This window comes from Ranitomeya variabilis, chromosome 5 (assembly GCF_051348905.1).
Source record: "Ranitomeya variabilis isolate aRanVar5 chromosome 5, aRanVar5.hap1, whole genome shotgun sequence".
Classification (NCBI taxonomy): Eukaryota; Metazoa; Chordata; class Amphibia; order Anura; family Dendrobatidae; genus Ranitomeya; species Ranitomeya variabilis.
The window spans coordinates 347,229,355-347,248,426 of NC_135236.1; the positions used below are offsets into that span (position 1 = coordinate 347,229,355).

Here is a 19,072-nt window from a genome sequence, read left to right on the forward strand (position 1 = left end):
CAGGTTCCCTGTAAAGGGAACCTGCCATGCCCCCAAGGATTGTTAATTTCCAGGTTACTAGCATTCCAGTGCTTTGGAGATGCCTTGACGAAAACTTGGCTACCAGGAGAAAATTCCGCCATCAGTCAGAGTTGTTCCGGATTGTCTACGGTCACTGCTCAGTACTCAGTGAGTGGTGGATGTAATCACACTTTGACAGCTCGCTCTACTGTGTATCTATGCCGAGAAGCTATAGTACCAGTTTCGGGGCGTGCTCACAGCCACCACTCATGCTGTGAGTGATAACTGAAGCCGCTCTAGGTACGCCTCTACAACTCAAAGCCGGCGACTCTTGGTAGGAGTAATTTTTTTTTTTTCCGCAGTAGCCACTATTTCAGTAGAGCAGCCGAATAGCATTAAAACGCTATTAACATGTTGATAAACCCCACAACTTCAGGTCAATAGCTATTGGGGACATGACAGGTTCTTTTAAGAACGTGTGGTCTACTCATGTTGGGTCTACAGATTACTCTTAAGGTACCGTCACATTAAGCGACGCTGCAGCGATAGCGACAGCGATGCCGATCGCTGCAGCGTCGCTGTTTGGTCGCTGAAGAGCTGTCACACAGACCGCTCTCCAGCGACCAACGATGCCGAGGTCCCCGGGTAACCAGAGTAAGCATCGGGTTGCTAAGCGCAGGGCCGCGCTTAGTAACCCGATGTTTACCCTGGTTACCAGCGTAAAAGTTAAAAAAACAAACAGCACATACTCACCAGCGCGTCCCCCAGCCTCTGCTTCCTGACACTGACTGAGCTCCGGCCCTAACAGCACAGCGGTGACGTCACCGCTGTGCTTTCACTTTAAGTTTAGGGCCGGCGCTCAGTCAGTGTCAGGAAGCAGACGCTGGGGGACGCGCTGGTGAGTATGTGCTGTTTGTTTTTTTAACTTTTACGCTGGTAACCAGGGTAAACATCGGGTTACTAAGCGCGGCCCTGCGCTTAGTAACCCGATGTTTACCCTGGTTACCAGTGTAAAATATCGCTGGTATCCTTGCTTTTGCTGTCAAACACGGCGATACACGGCGACCTAGCGACCAAATAAAGTGCAGACCTTCTAGCAGCGACCAGCAATTTCACAGCGGGATCCAGATCGCTGCTGCGTGTCAAATACAGCGATATCGCTATCCAGGTCGCTGCAACGTCACGGATCGCTGGCGATATCGCCTAGTGTGACGGTACCTTTAGTCCATGTTCACATGTTGCGTTTTTTATTGCAAATTTTCTGCTGTGTTTCACAGTACCAGCAAAGTAAATGAGATTTCGGAAATCTCAAGCACAAACGTTTTTTGTTTTTTTTCCCCTGACATTTGTCAAAGAGCTGCTTTTTCCAAAATGCAGCATGTCACTTGTTTCATGCTTTTTTTTAACCCATTGAAAGCAATGGGTAGTGCAAAAGCGCTGCAAAAACTATGCGAAAAACGCAGGTATCAAGTTTTGGTATTAAAACATGATAAAGTTGAATCAGGTTTTTTTTTTTTTTTTTTCTATATGCACTAAACTTTCAGTAGGCACAAGAGACAAATGTACCCTGACAAAACCGCAGTAAAAAGCACATCAAAAACTAAGCAAAACTTGCTTGCTTAAACGTGGCATAAAAAATGCACCGTGTGAACATAGCCTTAATGAAAATATTAGGCTAGTTTTTGCTCTTGAACTATTTTTTTTTTCTTCTATTGCTCTTGCAGTCCTATGCGTGACTGAATTGTAGAGTGACACAGATGTGAACTTTCTCTCCATTCCGTGTATTGGTCTGACTCTAGTAAGATTGATCGTTAATCAATATGACATTGCTTCAACTGACAGATTCTCCGTGTAATTCATAGTACGGGAACATATTCATCAGTCCCTTAAAGTATTCAAATCCTGTACCCTGAAGGCTGTTCTAGTATATTTGCCCTGGGAGTTATCATGTTGTGTAGTGTCACTTATAGGCAATAAAGACCACAGAAAAGCCATTGTTATCACCAGAGAAAAGAACCTCCACAATCTTAAATTAACGGCCTATATAATGCAAGATCAGGCTGCGTCCGCCAGAACTGGAGCTACTCTTGTGGTTGTTATCAAACTTATATAAAGATGTAGATAGAAACACTGTATCAAAAAAAAATCTGTTTCTGATTTAAGTGTTATTTTCTGTTTCATTTTGTATTACTTATTTTGGAAAAAAAAAGGTGAAATACCCCTGAAACTTTGCTTTTGTGGCTGTCACAATGATATGATACTTGCGTAGTCCAATAGTAAACCTACTATATTCAAATTTCATTGTTCATGTAAACTACACATTGCTGTCTGTTTCACTAGTCCGATAAGATTTTTCACTTTTCGTAGTAACCAAAGTGTGCAAGGTGTTCAGTACTTCAGGATTCCTAATTTTCCATCGTTCAAAGCTATAGAAACAGTATGTTCATCATCATCATCATTCAGGTTAGTTTTCCCACAACTGTCTCATTGTTGATTCAACTCCAGATGTGGTTTCAAGAGGTTGCAAGCATCCAGCAGATGCCTTTTGTTATATCTGTTGAGAATGTATTAAAGCGGAAAATAGGAGAGTTCTCCATTTCATCATCAGTTAAGATGAGTCAAGCATACAAGGCATACTTCGAGATTCCTCTTGGAGACTAGGGCAAATACTGGACTCCACATTTCACTCTTGAGATGTGTAAGAAAACTGTGTAAGAGTGGTACAGAGGGGAAAAGAGGACTACGAAGTTTGGTATTCCAAGAATATGGCAAAAACCCATAGATCCTTCCATGACCTGTTACTTTTGTATGGTAGACCTCGCTAAACGACATGCTGGCAAGAATGCACCTACAGTCATAAATCCAAACATGCCATCAACCATTGCTCCTGTGCCACATGGCCCTGATCTTCCTGTTCCTACTCATCCGCAGAGAGATAAACCTAGTGATGAAAGTAGTAGCTCAGGTTCTACAGATTTTGAAGATCAGAATTACAGTTCTACAGATAAAACCAATGAATCTCAAACATAATTACCTTAATGATTTAACCAGGGAGCTTACAAAGTCTAATGCGGATCTTAAACATCATGATATAACTGGTCTGTTTCAGAATATTGGAATTCCTTTTGATCCTAGTGAGTGGTGCCTCTTCACTGACAGTTCATCAAAGAGTCTTAAAGCAGTATTACTCCATAATAGTAACAAGTATCCTTCTCTTCCCCTTGCCTATTCAGCGAAGCTTAAAGACGACTATGAAGATGTGAAGAGATTGCTAAATGCATTGAAACATTAGGAATATGGTTCAGCAGTAATTGGAGATTTTAACATGGTTGCATTCTTGATGGGTCTTCCTGGAAGATATACTAAGTTTCCATGCTTTTTTTGTCTTTGCGATAGCAGGGCCTCTAAAGCACACTACCGGCCATTATTGGCCTGAACGTACTGAGTTTTCTGTGGGAAATAACAATATTAAATGGGAGCCACTTGTAGACCCTCAAAATACAAATGCCACCTTTGCACTTTAAAACTAGGCCTAATAAAACAAATTCACAGCTTTGTACAAGGAATCGGTGGCATTCAAGTATCTACAAGATCTCTTCCCAAAGCTTTCAGAAGCAAACGTTAAAGCTGGAATTTTTGTTGGTTCTTAAATCAAAAAAGTTAGAAAGTGTCAAGAGTTTCTCAGCCTCCTCAAAAAAGGAGAAAGAAGCATGGATCCATTTTGGTAGAGTAGTTATAGGCTTCTTTGTAATTCTAAAAATTAAAGGACACTGTTTGTAAAAAGTAGAAATTGAGATTTTAAAAGCCCATTTGGGCTTGTTGATGTTTCAGTTCAACTAACAGAACCCTTTATAGGTACATCCACTGCATATCAATAATTACAATAAAGTGTAAAGTTTCTGCATTTATGCACAGTGCTTATCAAAATACATATTTTCAAATACTAGATAATATAAAGTGCATACATGTGAATTTCTCATAATCCGAATTCATACAAAGTATAAATGTCAATTGATCTTGTCAGGTGTGTATAATTTGAAGCTATTATCGCCCCATTGTGCATTCAGAATGAGTGCCTAAGATCAATTGCGCATGTCAAAAAACAAAAAACAGAAAATGCTTCCATCATTCAGGCTCACTGGGTGAAATGATGTCACCTGCGCCATCTACAATGAGGTCAGTGCCAAAGTGCTCATTGCACATGCTCCAAAGTTGTGTTAAGGCGCCATGTTTGTAAAGGTACCTTCACACTAAACAACTTTCCAACGAGAACGACAACGATCCGTGACGTTGCAGCGTCCTGGATAGCGATCTCGTTGTGTTTGACACGCAGCAGCGATCTGGATCCTGCTGTTATATCGCTGGTCAGAGCTAGAAGTCCAGAACTTTATTTGGTCGTCAGAACGGTGTGTATCGTCGTGTTTGACAGCAAAAGCAATGATACCAGCGATGTTTTACATGGAGCGAACTGGAGCGAACAACCACCGAGAACGATAAGTACGTCACTGACGTACTGACGGTGTCTGACTTCTCCTAGCGACCTAAACAGCGACGCTGCAGCGATCGGCTCGTCTATATCGCTGCAGCGTCTCTTAATGTGACGGTACCTTAAACCCATTGATGGAAACACGCATGTCAGGCATTCGCACATCGGATTTGTCCGAGAACCTGAGTGTCAACTATCTTCCTGATTAGATCATTAAGAGCTGCGGATGCACGCATACAAACTCACGGAAGAAGACTCCATCTTAAGGGACCATATATTGGCAAAAAGCTACCGGTTCTTATCGGACAATGAGACCAAATCCAAATACAGTGGTGAACAAGGGAAAGTGTCTTTGCTTTCTTTTTCTGTGTTTTGTGTGTATGTTCTTTTGAGGTTTTCATTCACTGGACTACGTCGAACCTGCATTGGATTATTTTTTTTTTTTTAAATAAAATGGTGAACCATGAAAAGTGTGAGGGAGTGTTTATATGTTTTTTTTTTTTTTTAATTTACTGGGTTAGTATTGGGTGTGTCTGATAGACACCTCTCCATTATGAACACTAGGGCTTCATGTGAGCTGTGTTTTTTGACAATTCACAGCTGACATCAGCCTAAAGCCCCATTACTAACGCATCATGGAAAGCCAAAGCTAAGTGCCTGATTTGGAGCATCTCATGTGGTGCTCCAATTCTGGGGAGGTTACAGGCTGGTATGGCCCCAATAACCATGGACCCTCCCAGCCTGATATCAGCTGTTAGCTTTACCTTTGCTGATTGCAAAAAATGGAGGAGGGGGGGGGATCCTCCCTCGTAATTGCACAACCCCATGACACATTATAAAATTATATTCATATATAGACCTCTGGCAGCTACATTCAGATATAATTATATCTGTGTGCGTAAGTGTAGCACGGGGCAGTAGCCGCGGGCGAGGCACTCTTCGTTTTTTATGCCCCAGTGTGCTACATGAGTGTGTGTCCTCCCTGGGTGTGTGAGTTGGTGCTGTGAAGATCTTGCACCTGTGCAGGCCACCTGTAGCTGCTGATGGTGTTAGCTGACCAGTACTATAGGTTGCACGGTTCAGTAAAGGAGACTCCCGTTCTTTAACAGTCTTTACTGAACGGATAATTGGAAAGGGTTATGTACAAGGAGTAGCAGTACGATGAGAAGTTTTTTTTTTCATTCTAACAGTAGCTTTACTCTGTAGTCTACTCCAGGGAATATTGTTTCACCCTACTTCATCACAAGTCTGCTTTTCGCCACAGTCCTGATCAGCAAGTCTCTACTCTCTCAGCGGTTCCACGTCTGGTGCCCTGGATCTACTGCTTGGGACGCCCACTTGTACCACAATCTGAGTCCTGTTTAGGCCCGTCACCTTAGGCATTTTGCAAGCTTAGGGTTCTTCATGATTTGTTGTCCTATCCAAGGGCTCTTATTTCCGGACGTCGATTCTTTCGTTTGTCACTTCAGGATCTCGCTTCTCCCCTGTCCCTTAGTTTCCTTCTCTTGTAGAAGACACTGCTCACATAACACTTTCTATTTGCACTTGAACTGGACCCTAACTTTTTACAGGAAGCTAATCTCAAATATTAACTGCTAACTAACCCTAATGTGACTACCTAAGCTATAGTCTTATACTACTTATGCTATGTACTAAGCCCTAAACTTTGTTCCTACAGTACCTGTCTTATACACTATGCATAACCATATCACGATACATTACAACACTATTACCATGGCACAATGTAAACAAAGAAGCAAGACACATAATGAGGTTGTTGTCCTCAGGTGGTAGGAATATGACAGTCCTGTCCAACACTCTGACATACAGCTCTGGCAAAAATTAAGAGATCACCACATCAAAACCTTGTCATAGGCAGCACAGTTTCCAGACTTGAACCCTATTGAAAACCTCTGGAATGTAATCAAGAGGATGATGGAAAGTCACAAGCCATTAAAAAAGAATTGCTTACATGTTTGCACCAGGAGCAGTGTGAAAGACTGGAGCATGCCAAGACGCATGAAAGCTCTGATTAAAAAATCATGGTTATTCCACAAAATATTGATTTCTGAACTCTTCCTGAGTTATAACATTAGTACTGTTGTTCCTAAATTATTATGAACTTGTTTTCTTTGCATTATTTGAGGTCTGAAAGCACTTTTTTGCCAGTAGTTTATAGAATAAAAGTAAAATTTATATTTTACTAAAATATACCTATAAAGAGAAAAATCAGACAAACTGAACATTTTGCAATGGTCTCTTAATTTTTGCCAGAGCTGTATATATAATATATATAGAGATCTGGAAAGAGGTCTCTGGTCTAGCCCAATGTCTGTTATACTGTATATAACCCCTGATTAGATACTGATGAGAACTCGTACAACTCCACAACGTGTGTTGCATGAAAAAAAGTGTCAGTGCATATAATGAAGTTCAGATTGTGCTAGATCAAATTTATGCAGAGATATCCACTTATATTAAACCCATGTGGGGTAATCTGGATTAACAAGACTGACCCAGGCCAGATACAAAGTTATTTCACATGGCTACCAAAATACTGCAACCTCGACGTCTTTCGCTATTTATAATGCTGATTTATCAGGAGGAATTAACAGGTAGTAGATGGGTGGTTTCTTGGAGTAACAATGAACCTGGTACTCAGGATTGTTTGAACGTATAACAAATTTATTGACAATTCATAAATTTAAAGTTTCGGTCTGTTTAGACTTTCATCAGAACTAATTGCCATGTGGAACCCGTCAGAAATGAGCGCTGACACAGAACGATCCGAATTGCCGTAGAAAGCACCTTTCTGCCGCAGTCAATTCTGATGAAGGTCTAAACCAGTGTTTCCCAACTCCAGTCCTCACGGACCCCAACAGGTCATGTTTTCAGGATTTCCTTAGTATTGCACAGGTGATGGAATTATCAGGAGTTCTCTCACTTGTGCAGCACTATGGAAATCCTGAAAACATGACCTGTACGTTAAAATAGTACCGAGTGCCAGGTTTATTGCTACTATTGGATTACGGGTTGGAATCCTACCTGGGCACCAGAGTCACTCACCAGGAGTGCCTTATATCTCTTTTCTACAGGGTAGTTTCTTGGAGTCATGATGCCAAAATCGGAGTATGTCTGTCTGTAACGAGAGGCACCTTTTTATATGCTCACCAAAGGTTAGAAGCACAAGAGGTAAGAATGTGTCAAGAGAGTGTTACAAGCGCAGAAAAACAAATGTATTTCTAAGTCCTAGAAAGCTCTAATGGTCGGAGACCAATTTGTGCACACATAGCCGGGCTTTTCATTGAAATATCGTTTTGTAACAAAAGGAGCTTGAACAAGGCAGTTAAAACTAAACTTCTAGTGTGGTGTTTGAGAAGTAAGCAAAATAAGGTAATAACAAAGATGAATAACTTTGCCAAGCCTAATCATTAATTTAAAAAACAAAAGTTAATTTTGTTACTAAACTAAATAATGCTACAATAGAAAGAGCTCTTTCATGGTCACTTCTGTCTAAACTGACTCACCAGTTACACCTCAGAAAAACTGATGCCTTAGTTTGTACAGTAGTCTGAAATAATCTATAACTGTGCTTCTGAAGGTATATTTTTAGTATGCATGCTTTTGCATGACTACAATTCAAGTAGTTCACCAAACTGCCAGTCTCCTAAATTTTATTGGAGAGCTATTATTTTTGAGCTTGTGTACGGTATTTTATTTCCTCTTGCAGTTCAGTGACTTTTACCCCATTGAATCAAAGAAAAGTAAAAACAAGTTTTGCCCAAGTGAGCAGTATCACAATGTAAGGGAAGTGCAAGGATAAATACACTGTGCTGTATTTTGCTTTGCTTGCGACCTCATGATCCTTGTTTGTGGTTTTGTTTAGAAGTGGGAATCCTTGTAATTGCAACTTTCCGCTCTTTCACAATACAGTTTGTCTTGACTTCTTCTGCTCAGTGTACCAAAGTTCATGTAGCTTGAGATGATGTGTAATGCGAGAAGGAATGTATTTGGATTTTTTTTTAGAGATTTAGCTTTTTTACTTCAACTTATCAGGCAGTGGGTAGAACAAATCTGAAAATGATCTGCTTGTAATTTTTCCAAATGCAATGTAGCTCAAGGATCCCATAAACGTGGCGCTTATAAATTCAGTGTCCAAAAATAGGAGCCACCAGATTCTATAATCGTGCACCTTTCCGCAGCCTTCCCAACAAAACTAACACTGTTGGTTAAACCAGCCTACAAAACGCATCAAGTTGAAAAATGTGAATAGAATTCTGAGTATAGGGAATTAATGACTCTTAATGAAGCCTTTCAGTATTTCCTCATTATAGAGAAGCTTTCTTTCTGGTAAGCCTTATCAAGCCTTCCTTAAGTTATGTGACGTCAATTCCCGGAAATGGCTGCCATATACTGTAAAACATTTTCACTGTAGCTACCACTGTCTGGCTTACACTTGCCCCAGCATTGTAAAAGGGGTTGTCTCATCATATATTTAATAGCCAGATAACTTGATAAACTATAGTTTTCAAAAAATAGTTTTGAATTCTGTATAAAGAAAAAGTTCGATCACACATGATCATGCAATGTTGTGGTTTTTTTTTTCCTTTTATATTCCTATTGGAATGTACAGATTGTGGTTTTGCTGCCTTCAGTCTGGATCTACAAAGGTAGATGTATGGAAACAAGAAGTAAAGAAACCCATGTGGAACAAAACGTGTTGCATTTTCAATTCCTCAAAGTCGCCTCCCCCCTTTTACTCTTAAAGGGAATCTGTCACCCCCAAAATCGTGGGTGAGGTAAGCCCACCGGCATCAGGGGCTTATCTACAGCATTCTGGAATGCTGTAGATAAGCCCCCGATGTATTTTAAGATTAGAAAAAGACGTTAGATTATACTCACCCAGGGGCGGTCCCGCTGCTGGTCCGGGTCCGGCGCCTCCCATCTTCATCAGATGACGTCCTCTTCTGGTCTTCACGCTGCGGCTCCTGCGCAGGCGTACTTTGTCTGGCCTGTTGAGGGCAGAGCAAAGTACTGCAGTGCGCAGGTGCTGGGCCTCTCTGACCTTTCCTGGCACCTGCGCACTGCAGTCCTTTGCTCTGCCCTCAACAGGACAGACAAAGTACGCCTGCGCAGGAGCCGCAGCGTGAAGACCAGAAGAGGACGTCATCTGATGAAGATGGGAGGCGCCGGACCCGGACCAGCAGCGGGACCGCCCCTGGGTGAGTATAATCTAACGTCTTTTTCCAGGACGTCCCTCCTGACAGCACCATGGAGGACGTCTCCCCTCCTCCTTGCTGGGACAGGAAACATATGAGAGTTTAAATATCCGGTACCACCCCTCACTCTTCAGTGTTTTTCCTGTCCCTGCATGGAGGGACACACGAAGAGGAGCAGCATGCTTACCGAGCTCAGGGGGATCGTGCGGTCATCCAGAGCCTTCCCCCTGTCAAGTGGCTCAGGGTCGAAACTCCCCAGCGGGGAGTCCCTCTACCCCAAAGGCCCGGAGCGGGACTAAGCTCCGGGATTGAACCGCTCCTCCCGGTGGGAGGCTTTCGGTTCACGACGCGGCAGCGATCCCGACAGGTCTCCAGGCTGCAGGCGTGGTTCGGGAGTCGCTACAGCCGGCCGGCACTTCCTGATCTAAGGAGCCGCGTCACTTCCGGTTTCGTCAGAGCCGGCAAAACGTCACTTCCGGTGGCGTTCTAAGAGCGGGGAATTCAAACACTCCACGGTGGAGAACGCTGAGCAGAGCGGTCGCTGGTGTGTAGCGTCCAGCTTCGGGCGGTGGTGCGTTATATACCTCGAAATCGGATATGGAAGACCGAATTGAAGAGGAAGGGGTAAGTCTGCCTGTGGCAGTATACCCTTACATCACAAAATACCGCACACCTTCTAGCCTATTACTCCCTATCTTATGTTGTCTAGGATAAGGGAAACCCTGCTGTCTCCCTGCTACGGCTAAAAAATCTGGGAAGGCCACGGCTAAGAGCATCAGATGTCCTGTATGCCATGTAAAGCTCCCAGATTCCCATGGCAAGACCCTCTGTACAGCCTGTACTTCTAAGGTCATGAAGGACGAGCAGTCGTCTCTGCTATCTGAGATGAGGTCCCTAATACGGGAAGAGGTTCAGGCCTCTATATCCAGCCTCTCACATTCACGCCCGGCCAGTCCTATAGTGGGTCGCAAACGTGCCAGACGGGAGGAACCCCAGGGGGAGCCAGAGTATTCTTCTGATGAAGGTTCCGAACTCAGGGATTCGCCATCAGAAGAAGAGGGAGAAATCCCAGTAGGAAGCCAGGATCAGAACAGGAAGTATCTCTTCCAGTCTGAAGAAACGGACGAACTCGTACAGGCAGTACGAAATACGATGCAGATCGAGGACACTTCCAAACCGCAGTCCAGACAGGACTTGATGTTTGGGGGACTAGTGGCTCGGAATCAGACTGTATTTCCTATAAGTGATCATATCAAAGCTATGATCCTGGAAGAGTGGAAAGAGGCCGAGCGTCGATTGGTTCTCTCACGTGACTTTAAAGGCCGCTTGCCATTCGATCTCGAGGAAGTCAATTTATGGGAGGAAGTCCCTAAAATTGACGTTCCTGTTGCTAAAGTCACCAAGAAAACGGCTATACCATTTGAAGACTCCTCCAGTCTTCGTGACCCTATGGATAGGAAGGCGGACATTCTCCTGAAAAGGGCCTGGGAGGCATCTGCGGCCCTGATCAGAACAAACATAGCAGCCACCTCGGTAGCCAGGTCTGTGTATCTGTGGATGGGGCAGTTGGAAGAGCAATTAGCTAATAAGACCCCTAGATCAGATATTTAGCATTCTCTTCCTATCATGAAGTCCGCTATGGCATTCCTTTCAGATATGACAGCAGAGTCAGTCAGATTTTCAGCTCGTAACAGCTCTCTATCTAATGCAGCTAGGCGGGCAGTATGGCTGAGATCCTGGTCTGGTGACAATGCATCTAAGTCCAAACTCTGTTCTATTCCATTTTCGGGACAGAGGGTGTTTGGACCGGCTCTGGCCTCTATCCTTGAGTCAGCATCCGATAAAAAGAAAGGGTTTCCAGAGGATAAACCTAAACGACCCCTGCCTTTTCGGAGAAGTTTCTTCTCCAAGAGACAGTTTGATCCGAGAGGCCAAGGTCGGTCCAGCAGAGGATCCTACAGAGGCTCCCGTGGACAGGGTGGCAGAAACAAAGGCTTTTTCTTTAGTCCATCCACTAGAAATAAGCCACAATGGCGCCACCAGCATTGGGGGAAGACTGCGGGGGTTTGCAAAAAACTGGGCTCAGATTACTCAGAGCCAGTGGGTTCGCAGAACTGTGTCAGACGGATACAGCATAGAGTTTTACTCCCCTCCCCCAGAAAGGTACATCGCTCCTACTATAGTCACGGCAGAGTCGGCCATACTAAAAGACTTACAGGTCATGCTCAGGACAGAGGTAATAATCCCGGTCCCTCAGTCAGAGATAGGAAAAGGGCACTACTCCTCCCTATTTACTATCGCAAGGCCGTCGGGCGACACTCGCACCATAATAAATCTAAAGCCTTTGAATGCCTGGGTGAGATACAAACGGTTTCGAATAGAATCCATTCGATCAGCAGTTCAGCTCATAAATCAGGATGCGGTTATGTGTACTATCGACCTAAAGAGGGCCTATTATCAGGTCCCAGTACATCCCTCATCTCAGAATCTGCTGAGGTTTGCAGTAGCGCTGCCATCAGGGACCTTCCATTATCAGTTCCAGGGCCTCCCGTTCGGACTGGCTTCAGCTCCTCGTATTTTTACAAAGCTTGTATCGGAAATGGTGGCCTTCCTGCGAAACCAAGGCGTTATAATAATTCCGTATCTGGACGACTTTCTTCTCGTGGCAGATTCAGTAGATCTATTGGTGGCTCACAGAGCTCGAACAATCGCAGTAATGGAACATCTTGGATGGGTACTAAATTGGCAGAAGTCCGATTTACTACCAGAACGGAGGAAAACTTTCCTGGGTGTGTGTCTAGACTCCAGACTAAGAACGTCCTTTTTGCCAGATGTCAGGCGAGTGACAATTCAGGTGCGGGTCAAGTATCTATTGGAACATCGTGTCACCGTAAGGATGGCAATGAAAGTTCTCGGTCTAATGACAGCTTGTATACCATGTATCAGGTGGGCTCAGAGCCATTCAAGACACCTGCAGAGGCAGATCCTGTCAGTGTGGGATCGACGTCAGTCTTCCCTAGAGGCTCCACTAAGGGTGTCGAGCTTAGCACGGAAGTCTCTCCACTGGTGGACACATACAGAGAACCTGAAGGTGGGTGTCCTATGGACCACCTCCCCCTACGTGGTCGTTACCACGGATGCCAGCGCATGGGGATGGGGAGCCCATCTACAGGGCAGAATCCTGCAAGGCAGGTGGCCAGCAAGCATCAGAAGCAGATCTTCCAATTTCAAATAGCTATATGCTGTCTGGCAAGCACTAAGACACAATCAGCTTACGCTCTCAGATCAACACGTAAGAATCTTCTCCGACAATATAACGACGGTCGCTTTTCTAAACCATCAAGGAGGCCCAAGATATCAGCCACTGCAGGATCTGGCAGAGACGATTTTCAACTGGGCAGAAGACACAGTGTTATCGATAACTGCTATCCACCTAGAAGGCTCTCAAAATGTGGTAGCGGATTATCTAAGCAGACGGGATCTGCGTCCAACAGAGTGGGAATTGGAGCAGAGCATCTTCCGGACATTATGTCACCGATGGGGAACCCCCGATATCGACTTATTCGCAAACAGAAGAAACGCGAAGACCCCAAGATTCTTCTCTCTGAACTCTGCGGATCTCCCAGAAGGGATAGATGCACTGAGCCAGCAGTGGAACCAGCCTCTCTCATACGCGTTCCCTCCCCTGGCATTAATTCCAGCTGTCCTACGGAAAATCAAGGAGGATCAAGCAAAGGTCATCCTGATTGTCCCGTTCTGGCCGAGAAGAAGCTGGTTTCCCGTACTGGGGACCTTAGCAGTCGACCATCCCGTTGAACTGCCTATCAAGGGGAGAGTCATCCACCAGGGTCCAGTATACCATCCAGACCCCAGCAGACTTCGTCTTTCAGCCTGGATCCTGAAAGGGACATCCTGAAATCAAAAGGCCTATCAGATCAGGTCATAACTACTATCCAAAGTAGTAGAAAACCTGTTACTTCAGCCATCTACCAGAAAATCTGGAAGCGTTTTTTGTCTAGAAGGTGGCAGGTCCGACGTCGTATCAGGATCTCCGGACATTCCCTGCATACTGGACTTCCTTCAAAAGGGATTCAACCTGGGTCTTCGTCCCAGCACATTAAAAGTCCAGATATCTTCACTAAGCTCATTTCTGGACTATCCGTTGGCATCTCACCCATGGATAATAAGGTTCATTCGGGCCACCCAATGAATGCGTCCTACCATTAGGCAGCTATTACCATCATGGGACCTTAACTTAGTCCTTAGAGCCCTGTGTAAAGGCGCTTCCGCTATGGGGGATGATATGCCCATTTCTATCCGCACCCGGAAAACGGCTTTCTTAGTAGCTGTCACTACGGCCAGGAGGGTTGGAGAAATTCAGGCCTTATGTACAAGGGATCCCTACCTCCAGATCAGAGATGATAGTCTAATTCTAAAATTAGATCCGTCATTTATCCCGAAGGTAGCCTCTATCAAAAATAGGAACCAGGCAATAATACTTTCTTCCTTTTGTAATAACCCTTCTAATGAGAGAGTGAGTCCTCCATTCCCTGGATGTCAGACAGGGGGTCCTGGACTATCTTAAAGCTACAGACTCTTGGCGTATAGATCCAAATCTTTTTATTCTTTTTGGGGGTAAGAACAAGGGTAAGAAGGCCTCTAAGGCCTCAATTGCACGTTGGATCACGGCCGTGATCTCAGAAGCCTATCAGTCAGAAGGCATGTCACCTCCAGTAGGTTTAAAAGCCCTCTACTCGGGGAGTATCTGCCTCTTGGGCGGAGCATGCAGGAGCCTCAGTAGAACAAATCTGTAAGGCGGCTACATGGGCCAGGGCTGACACATTCTGTAGACATTATAAGCTTGATGTTATGTCCAGCCAGCACACGGCTTTTGGGAGGAAAGTCCTCCAAGCGGTAATCCCACCCTAAGGAGGGTCTTTGGTACTCTCCATGGTGCTGTCAGGAGGGACGTCCTGGAAAATCGGTATTAGTCTTACCGGTAATTGTTTCCAGGAGTCCATACTGACAGCACCGGTACTTCCCCCCATTCTATCTGTATTTTTGGTATAATCAGTTTGTGTGCCTATATACTATTTGTTATATGATTCATTCATTAAAATGTTTTATTTGCATCATTCCATGAGTTGGTCCTTGTTACAACACTGAGGAGTGAGGGGTGGTACCGGATATTTAAACTCTCGTGTGTTTCCTGTCCCAGCAAGGAGGAGGGGAGACGTCCTCCGTGGTGCTGTCAGTATGGACTCCTGGAAACATAATTACCGGTAAGACTAATACCGATTTTCTAATCTTTTAGGGTACATCGGGGGCTTATCTACAGCATTACAGAATGCTGTAGATAAGCCCCTGATGCCGGTGGGCTTACCTCACCCACGATTTTGGCGGTGACAGGTTCCCTTTAAGACATCTTTACGCTCCCTTGGTGTTCTCTCAAGCTCCTTCAACTGGAATGGCTTCCAGTAAATAGGTACGACTTGTCGAGTATTCATTTGTGGACTCCTCAACCTTCAGAAAGTGTTTGTGACCATCAGGTGTGTTTTGCAGGGACAGTTCTATACAGTGCTGAGACCTGTGTTACAACTATTCAAAGCCAGAACAGGGCGAGAATCTCTCAACTTAGTAAAGAGAAACAGTCTATCATTGACTGACCTGCATGTCTTAAAGTAATCTGTAAAATTGCTGAATGCTTGATGGTATCCAAATGTGCAGTATTGAAAACCAACAATCATTATGCTGACATTAGCTGGATGGACTCCCCATGAGTTGAAGGCCAAGAGTTACCTTTGTTGAAAACTCAAATTGACAGCACCTCAGATAACAGCCCTCATTAATGATGCACAGACATCTGGTGCAGATACATCTCAACATCAGCTATTCAGAGGAGACTGCAGTAGTTTGATCATAAATGACTACTTCTCACAAAGAAGCCACTGCTGAGGACCGCAAACAAGATTAGTAGACTTGCTTGGCCCAAGCACACTTGCCCAGTATGGCTACCGCTACTTTCTGTAATGATGTGGCATCCCAATTACATTACTTAGTGGGACCACGATTTGTTTTGAAATAGAACAATGATCTAAACAACACCTTGAGGTTTTGTAAGGACTATGTGACCAATAAGGAGATGTTATGAGATGCGTTAGACTGCAGCAGAGAAGCAAAAATGCCAAAAGGTGCTTGGCACCACTGAGAGTACTATCAAGACTGTTGCAGAGCCGTTCATGGTGACTACCTGATGAAGCTGCTTGAGAGCATATTAAGGTGACTAAACGGCTGGAACGGCATGGCAGTTGAGTAAAAATGTTTTTTCATTTTATCAGGGCCAAACATAAGGAATAAGAAGGGGTTGTCCTAGTAGAGGAAAACCCCTTCTAATGACATTGGTTGTTCTTCTCTGCTCCCCTTCTACATCAGCTACGGCATCCTTATACACTGAGACCAAATTAATACACAGTATTTTAAATGCGGGCGCACTAGTGACTTGTGTAGAGGCAAAACTATGTTCTCGTCATGAGCATGTATGTCTCTTTTAATGCATCCCATAATTTTATTTGCCTTGGCAGCAGCTGCCACACACTGGTGGTCACTAAAGTGGAGTTTCACATCCACCCATGCACCCAAGTCTTTCAGTGACTGTTTTACCCATATTGATTGAATTGCATTATTTGTGCCAAATCTTTTGTGTGAATTGTGGCAATTTTAACAAATCTTTTGATGCTATGTACAAAATAGTCACAAACCTAACTAAAAATAGTATGAAAATGATAGTAGTAGTGATTGCAGTGCTATGGATACCAACCCAACTGTCTTCTGCAATAATTTCCACAAGTGGGCACGGTTGGATACTTTTTCACACACCACTAACTTGAAGAAATAAAGTGCTACACATTTGTTAACTGTTAAAGGGGTGTTCCCATCTCAAAGATCCTATCCCAATATGTAGTAGGTGTATTAATAATAATATTAGCACATACCTCCAATTAGAAATGTAGTATAGTTTTCTGATTTGCTATGTCTCTTTCCTTATGTGCATGCAATGCAAGATCTTAGTTATCCATGGTTACGTCCACTGATGAAGTGACGGCTAGGTGCAAGTGGTCATAACCATAGATGGCTATGGTCCTGCAAAGCCTGCACATGAGGAAAGACATAGCAAATCAAAAAAACTACACATTTCTAATGGGAGATATTTGCTAATATTATTATTGCACCTACTGCATATTGGGATATGATCTTGGATATAGGAATATTCCTTTAATGACCTGAACTCAGTGAAAGTTACTATACCTGTGTTGGGAGTCACTATGTGTCTTACCATGTGTGCATTGCTGGCTCCATTCTGTGGACTTAAGAAACTATATCAGCATGATAAGGTTTGCAGCCAGTGTTAATCCGTCACATGCTTTAGTTGGGTGTGGAATTAGGAAAGTTAAGTATGTGCAGCCAGAAATGTGAGAAATGCTGAAGATTTACTTGTTTTCTAAATGTCTTCCTATTTTCCTCTACACAGCGATGTAAACAGTCATGTTAAAGTGAAGCAGAGAGGTGCTGTGCAGAACATGCTAAGGAGACTGGACAAGATCAGGTTCAGAGGTCAGAAGAGAGACGAGTTTCCTTACTTGGCCGAGTCTCCCAATGCTTCCGATACAGAATGTGGCGAAGAAATCACCCTGAAGTTATCCCGATCTTCTAAAGAAAATGAGGAGTTGAAGGACCCTGTAAGTGCTCATCTTTGTGTCCCATATTTTGTTTTTTTTTCTGTATGTTGTACTAAAAAAGTATCTCTTAGCATAAACTGTTTTTTAGAGAGATTTTACATCTCACTTCTATGGAAGTATTTATTCCTCGATATCCAGCTGTGGCTGTAATGCATCATGTCAGTGCTTTCTGAGTGTGACGCTTCTAAAGAAGCAAACCCGGAAGTAGGCAAAAAAAATATCTACATCAGGTTTTAACACTGACAGATGGGAGAGGACTGTTGACTTGGCAAAAGCAAATTTATCCAGAATTCCAGGTTCTCAATTCTTACACACAACCTGTTGTGCTGACTCTCATTTATTTTTCTGCTATACTGTTCCATGTAAATTTATCGTTTTTTCCTTCACCCATGGCAGCACACCTGAGAGAGGGATCTGCCCAGCTAGGACAGGAAACCTACTAAAATAAAAGGGATGTACCGTATATACTCAAGTATAAGCCGAGATTTTCAGCCCAAATTTTTGGGCTGAAAGTGCCCCTCTCGGCTTATACTCGAGTCACGGTCGGCGGTGGGGTCGGCGGGTGAGGGGGAGAGGGCGCTGAGGCATACTCACCTAGTCCCGGCGATCCTGACGCTTCCCCTGCCTGTCACACTGTCTTCGGGTGCCGCAGCTCTTCCCCTGTTCAGCGGTCACGTGGGACCGCTCATTGGAGAAATGATTATGGACTCCACTCCCATAGGGGTGCAGCCGCATATTCATTTCTCTAATCAGTGGTGCCGGTGACCGCTGACAGAGGAAGAGCTGCGGCACCCGAAGACAGTGTGACAGGCAGGGGGAGCATCAGGAGCGCTGGGACTAGGTGAGTATTTTATATTCACCTGTCCACGATCCACACGCCGGGCGCCGCCCTGTCTTCGCGTCCTCTTGTTCTGACTGTGCAGGTCAGAGGGCGCGATGACGCATATAGTGTGCGCGCCGCCCTCTGCCTGATCAGTCAGTGCGGAGAGACGCCGGAACGGGACGCTGAGGAGCTGCAAGCAAGAGAGGTGAGTATGTTTTTTTTTTTTTTATTGCAGCAGCAGCGTTATATATGGCACAGATTTATGTGGAGTATCTATGGGGCAACGGTGCAGAGCATTATATATAAGGCACAGATTTATATGGCACATCTATGGGGCAACGGTGCAGAGCATTATAGATGGCACAGATTTATATGGCACATCTATGGGGCAACAATGAACAGTGCAGAGCATATAAGGCACAGCTTAATAAGGAGCATCTATGGGGCAATAATGAACAGTGCAGAGCATATATGGCACTGCTTTATATGGAGCATCTATGGGGCAATAATGAACAGTGCAGAGCATATATGGCACTGCTTTATATGGAGCATCTATGGGGCCATAATGAACAGTGCAGAGCATATAAGGCACAGCTTAATAAGGAGCATCTATGGGGCAATAATGAACAGTGCAGAGCATATATGGCACTGCTTTATATGGAGCATCTATGGGGCAATAATGAACGGTGCAGAGCATATAAGGCACAGCTTAATAATGAGCATCTATGGGGCCATAATGAACAGTGCAGAGCATATATGGCACTGCTTTATATGGAGCATCTATGGGGCCATAATGAACGGTGCAGAG

At 44.2% G+C, this 19,072-nt stretch overlaps 1 protein-coding gene across 3 annotated transcripts in view; it reads left to right on the plus strand.

Moving 5' to 3' along the window:
- The window catches only part of GRAMD4 (GRAM domain containing 4), a 207,298-nt gene that overhangs the window by 46,309 nt on the left and 141,917 nt on the right, over positions 1–19,072 (plus strand). For 2 of the 3 annotated variants that reach the window (XM_077264850.1, XM_077264854.1), the window contains exon 2: positions 17,234–17,441. In XM_077264850.1, the coding sequence (XP_077120965.1) occupies positions 17,234–17,441 (208 nt within the window). Of the gene's footprint in view, positions 1–7,581; positions 7,679–17,233; positions 17,442–19,072 lie in introns of all 3 variants that reach the window. The other variant, XM_077264851.1, reaches the window with a different exon arrangement.